Source organism: Zosterops lateralis, assembly GCF_965231275.1.
Source record: "Zosterops lateralis genome assembly, chromosome: 16".
In the NCBI taxonomy this organism is placed as follows: Eukaryota; Metazoa; Chordata; class Aves; order Passeriformes; family Zosteropidae; genus Zosterops; species Zosterops lateralis.
Genome location: NC_139776.1, coordinates 15,458,712 through 15,464,711, shown reverse-complemented (window position 1 = coordinate 15,464,711; position 6,000 = coordinate 15,458,712). Strand labels below are relative to the sequence as shown.

General features: G+C 47.5%; 1 protein-coding gene across 5 annotated transcripts in view; it reads right to left on the bottom strand.

Moving 5' to 3' along the window:
- Positions 1-1,002: 1,002 nt before the first annotated feature.
- Positions 1,003-6,000, bottom strand: part of LOC310916028 (fer-1-like protein 4) — a 38,674-nt gene continuing 33,676 nt past the window's right edge. For 2 of the 5 annotated variants that reach the window (XM_083873268.1, XM_083873269.1), the window contains exons 41-45: positions 5,391-5,489; positions 4,870-5,111; positions 2,692-2,969; positions 1,845-1,945; positions 1,003-1,337 (exon numbers count right to left, since the gene is read on the bottom strand). In XM_083873268.1, coding sequence (XP_083729394.1) covers positions 1,157-1,337; positions 1,845-1,945; positions 2,692-2,969; positions 4,870-5,111; positions 5,391-5,489 — 901 coding nt within the window. In that variant the 3' untranslated portion in view covers positions 1,003-1,156. Of the gene's footprint in view, positions 1,338-1,844; positions 1,946-2,691; positions 2,970-4,869; positions 5,112-5,390; positions 5,490-6,000 lie in introns of those variants that run through there. The other 3 variants (XM_083873270.1, XR_014591250.1, XR_014591251.1) reach the window with 3 other exon arrangements.

Below are 6,000 nucleotides of genomic sequence, written 5' to 3'. Positions count from 1 at the left end.
GCCTATTTCACCTCCACCTTGCAGCTCAAAGGTCCCCTAGAGGGAGAGAGGCCTCCCTCTTTGCATTCTGGGGTCCCCACCCCATGGTTGAACTCTAGACTCACGAGGGGAACATCATGTCTGCCCCACACTGATTTCTGGCTTCAGGTCCAGCCAGAGTCCTCACCTACTTCACATCTACCTGCCTGGCTCTGCCCAGACTGTTTTGTCCCCAAAACATACTCTATTCCTGCCCCATTCAAAAGCCCATGAGGCAGGCACCTTCCCTATGAAACTGCATAGTCAGTTAAATTCTTTAGGAAAGCTGTGGTCCCACTGAGCATCACTGTCACCCTGAATTTTCTTGCCTGTGAATTTTTGTACCTTTGCAGCAGTTTTCTCACGCTCCTTCACATAAACAATATTGTATTCTCAGAACTTATCTATGTGTTTACTCAGAACTTATCTGTGTGTTTACATATTTCTTCTCTAGGAGGAGGAATGTGATTGATGGTCAAGTGCACCGATGATATTCATAAGGTACAATGGCCAATCTTTGGCCTTCTGTACAAAATGTATATAAGGATGGAGTCAGACATTAAATTAGAATTTTTGCTGCTTGACCTGCTGCTGCCTGCATGTCTTTTGTGTGTCCAACATAGCGACACATCACCTGCACCTCTCAGATGGAATCTATCCTCTCAAAACCCTAGTTGAAACTCCTCCTCTGAGATCAGATCATGTCAGGGCTTGTCTGTGCAGATGACAGGAACTCTGGTGAACCAGAAACCATGCTGAGAACGATTCTCATTTAGTTTATGTCAGCACCACACCAAACACAGATGCACAATCATGGCCCTGTGTTGTCCCAGTTTAGTCCTTGCTGCTGTACTACTCAGGAGGAAGGGCAGAGGGGCAGTAGTGAGGACTGCTGAACTGGGATCAGCCTGTACCGCACAAACAGGTTGTCCCCCAGCTCCAGAAAGCAGCTAAAAATCTCAAGCATGAGAGAGAGTAGCCAACGACCTTTTATTCATGAGGAAAACAAAGCTCACTTATACAGGCCTCTGTCTCTCTAGGCTGTCTCCGCACCTGTAGGGTTTCATTAAACTTTCTGATCCTATCTTGATTCCTGCCACAATCACCCATCTTTGAGTAGTCCTCTGCTGGAGAGCATTTATCCATTGATGATCTTCTCGCTGATGTATCCAGGCATGGTGTAGACCAAAAGAATCAGGAAGATTGTCAGAACAGTGACAATAAACAACATAATTATGTATCTCTTGTACCGCTTCCAGATAAAAAACACAAAGGTCTTCATGGGATTCACAATCCAGTTGAAAGTTGTTTTGGGCCGACTAGAACAGGAAGAGAAGAATAGATAAGCACAGGCTTAAACCACAGAACATCACGTTGGCCCTTTTGTTTTGGTGTCCTGCTACCCCTCATGAATCCCCAGCTCTTCCTGCTGCTTTTCTTCCTGCACTGCCTGTGGAAACACTAGAGACAACAGGACAGGACTCTTGGAACAGTGCCCCAGTGTCCCCAGAGCTGTCCTTCATCCTCGTCCACAAGGGATCCCTTCATACAGACAAGACCTGACCATTGTACAAGAAATGTTATGGCACAGTTGCCTTGAGTATCTTCCTGTGATCAACCCCGGGCTATGTGCTGCAGCCTCAATCCTGTGGACTCACTTGAGCTCTGGATGACTCTGGCAGTCCTGGTCTTGCAGACCCCACTGCCCAGGGCCTTAGTCATTGCTCTTGGCTTCCTGACAAGCCAATACTCCCAGTTTCCACACAAACAGCTGCTGAGAACACAGCACTGTCTGTCCATCCTAAAGGTAATAATCAGATACTCACTTGGGCTTTTCCAGGGGTTCAGGCCCTTTTCGGCCCAAGCCAACAGGACTTTTGTCAGCCTCTTCCACAGTCAGCAGTTGTAACTCCGCTTCCACCTTACCCTGGAGGGACAATATGTCTGAGATACAGTTGAATGTGCTGCTTCACAGACCAGCCTGATGACCACACATCCTGCCACCACTGGGAATTTTTCTCCCAGTTCCACTTTTTTTTCTCCATTGGCTAGAGCCTTACTTCACAGCCAGTAGAAAATGTGGCCTGGTAAGAAACTAACTGTTTTGCAGACAAGGAACTGTATTTTAATGCACTCCTCAACTACCTGATTTGTCTACACCTCTCACAGTGGCACTGAGCAAAATTCACCCTTGGGGACTGTCCACTTAATTGTCTGTTAACAGAGGGTAACAGGAGCAAGTCTGTCTCTGGTCAGTTGGCACCTGCCTGTCTTGGGCAGGCAGACACCCCAGAGCAGGCACCTGCTGCTGTCCTGACTGGCTAATGAGGAGCCATATGCCTCTTGCTTTGGAGTAAGAGTGAGCAAGGAGAACACAGTCTGGAGTGTTTCAGTGGGAACACTAAACTCTTAAACAAAGGCTCCCCTCATGGAGCACTACTCTATGGGAAGCTCAGGGGAATACATGAAGTAAGACACCCCTGCACGCCACAGCAGCTGGTTCTTCAGGGTAGACAAAGTGCTGGATCGGCAGTAGATGGAAGAAGTCTTCAGGATCCTGCAAAAGCTGGGTCATTGCTGCCTTTGCAGGTTGTGTGCATGTAGGACAGGCTACCATATCAAGGCAGAGGCAAAACACTGTCTGTGCTCACCAGTGCCAGCACCCCACCTTACCGTCAGGAGGTACTTATTCCCACTGGGGTCTGTGAATTCCACGTCCTCTGATTTGACTGAGCTGCTCCACTTATTTTTCTTTTTATTCTTATACTCCCTTTCCTCTCTCTTGTCATCTTCTTGATCTCTGAGTTTGATGAAGGGCCACCAGCCCCTCATGCGCTTATTTCGGAAGATGGAGAATCGAGGTTTTGCGTTCTCCTTGGCCATTTTGATGGTGCAATGCTCAGAGCTCTTGGCTGCCCGCACCATGTCATGCAGCTTCAGCTCGATGGAGCCTGCAAGCACAGGGAAGAGGAGACCACATGGTAAAACCCTGAGGTCAGCCCCACACAACATTTGGCTGTCTCTGCCACACTCCCAACTCCCACAAGTAAGTCCCAGCTGCTGTAATGATCTAGCAGAACCCTGCACATTTACAGATGGAGAACCTGAAATTCTGCGTAAGAAAGGACTAGCTCAGGAGTTAGAGGCTAAGAGGCAGATGCCTCAGGTCTCATCTCATTTTTGATAAAGGCTGTTTGGTGAGTTCACATGGTGAGTTATTTTCACGCCTTTATCACGTCCTACCCTGCTCTCCTCACATGTCCAAGCTCATCTTCCTTTCTAATTCCTGGAAATGTCAATTAAAACTATAAAATTATAATGCTTTAAAATTCTAAATGCTTTAAAGATTTCAAGCTTGTCTTAGATCTGCAACAGCCTCAGTTCATCTTCCTGTTTGGCCTTGGGCCTCTGTTCTGCTCGGAATGAGCTCCTGTCTCACTTTGCCGCTGAGCCCTTGCAACAAAACAATCTTACCATATCCTGGTCTGAACTGGTAAAAGCAGACAAGATACGAGTGTTCTCTGCTCAATTCAAAGTGAAACTGCATCTGAATACAGTGCCCAGTTTTGGACCCCCAATACTAAATAGTGTTTAGTGGCTGAGACAGTCAATTCTGTAGTATGTGCCACAGCAAGCGGGGTGAGAGACATATATGTTCAGCCCAGAGAAGAGAAGAGGGAGATCCTATTGCATCCCTAACAGACTAAAGGAAGCTACAGAGCAGATGGAGCTACGCTCTTCTCAGAAATGGATAATGAAAGCACATAAGGAAACAGACAAAATGCTGCAAGTAAAAATACCTGAGAATTGTGAGAAAGGTGCCGTCAGGAAAAGGGTCCCAGAAGAGTGCTGGGAATCCATTCTTGGAGGTAATCAAAACCCACCCAAGAAAATGTCCTGAGCAACCTAACCTACAGTGCATCTAGCCCTGCTTGGGGGTAGGAGATTGCAATAAACCCTGCAGAATCTCCCTACTATCTAGAAGATCCTGCAATTATAGATGCCAGAAATTATTGGAATTGTTAATGCTTTCTTCTGTGCCTCTGTTCTTCATGGCTGAACTACTGAAAGTGCCTCATGGAGTAAAGCCACTTAAATACACTATGAAAGGTTGAAGTATAAGGAGAGTTTGAACATGCCCAGGAGATAGTAGGGGAAAGGGGTGCTTTTTAATAGGAAGGTGAACTTTGAAGAAGGGCAGAACAACTGAACAGAGCACTATAAGCTTGGGGATGACAGCAGAAGTGGAAGAGAACCAGCAGTACTTGTGCTAGCATAATGTGGGGGGAATAACTATGAGCTTTGTTTTGGCACCAGGCCTTGCTGTATGCCTATCTCAGCATAGCTCAGGAAGCACTAGAGCATCCAGGGAGCTCTGAGCACCCAGCAATGGGATGCTGCAACTCAAGCGCCAATAGTCTCACAAAAGTTGTCAATTGTCTCACACAAGTTGTCCCTGTGCCTACAACATAAAGTCCTGGGAAAAATGCTCTTAGGCCCAGACTTTGGCATCTGCATATCTAAGTAAGAGCACGGAAAACAAGCAAGTTTATTGGAAAGGTTGTGAGGAAGCAGAACCTGGAAGTCCTGTGATGTGACAGGGCCTGAAAAAATACATCAAGGCCCTTGGACAAGCATGCAAACACTACATGTCTGTGTAGGGGAGGTGCATATCTCCAGGCTCTGCCTGTAGCTCAGGTGTGAAAAACCAGCCCAGGTGACTGCTGAGCTGACGAGTTTGATCTGATGGTCCTAGTGTCCCTTCTCAGAGAGCTGAATCCCAGAGAAATGCTGTAATGCTCCAGCGAGGTAAGGGACAGATCAACCCACTTCCAGCAGGTAACACCATACCTAGAAAGTCATTAGCTGAAATCCTGTCATAATCCCAGACCTGGAGGACCAGAACAGCTGGTTCCTGGAACTCTGACTCCTCCATGGAGAAGACAGAGTCCTTTTTCTTGTAGGTGATCTCCTTCTCAGTCGGGAGATAATTGAAGCGGAAGATGAACCTCCAGTTGAAATTTCCTTCCCCAGTCAAGGAGTTAAAGTGAACATCTGTCTCCTGCTTGTCATGGTCAAGACCTTTTATCCAGCTGCAGGAGAAACTCAGTTACCCTCTACCCTCGTCACCCAGCCTCAAAGGCAGAGCAGAAGGATGGGAGCACTGAACATCATGGGTAGCAGGAAAGGGTCAATGCAGAGTAACATCTGGACAACATCTCTGGGGTTCCTGCAACCCATGCAGAGCACTGGAGTGGGCTCCTCACACCAAGGCAAGGAGAAGCAGAGGTTCAGAGAAGGCAAGTGAGCAAGTGGGCCAGGGCAGGGAGCAGGGCAGCCAGGCTCTGGCCTCCCTCTCGTTCCCACCAGACCTTTTCACATAGATGTCACTGGAAGGCTCTCCTGTTACTGGGTTGACATCATCAAGGATCACGTTGTCCGTGTTCCAGATAATCACACGGAGCTCATAGCTGTGGGAAGGACACAGAGGTGAGACACATGCCCATGTTTCTTGGTGTCTGGGCAGGCATATCAATCCCTGAGCATAATGTCAGAGTGGCAGATCTTGACCCTTCCCAGCAGTGTGGTTCCCCCTGTTCCTCCCACCAAGCGCAGGCCAGGAGTCTCACTGCCAGGCTTAAACTCTTTCTGGGCACTACAACCCTACAAGACAAATACCCACAGTCAATACAGGTAGCTTTTGCAAGCCAAATCCCGGGTGCATGGGAAACCCACCCTGCTTTACTAAGCTATAGGAGCACAGAAAAGCTTAGGCAAGAAGGGATCACCATAGTCTCTTCTCCAAGTCTTGTTCTAGCTTCATAGTAGGTTGATTGCTCAGGGCCTTGTCTGCATCAGTTTTTAATTTCACCAAGGATGGACATCCCAGCACATCTGAGACAATCTGTCCCTATTCCTAGCTTCACTCTCACTGGGAAAATGTTTTACCTATATTCACTTGAAGTTTCCCTTGCTGCAATT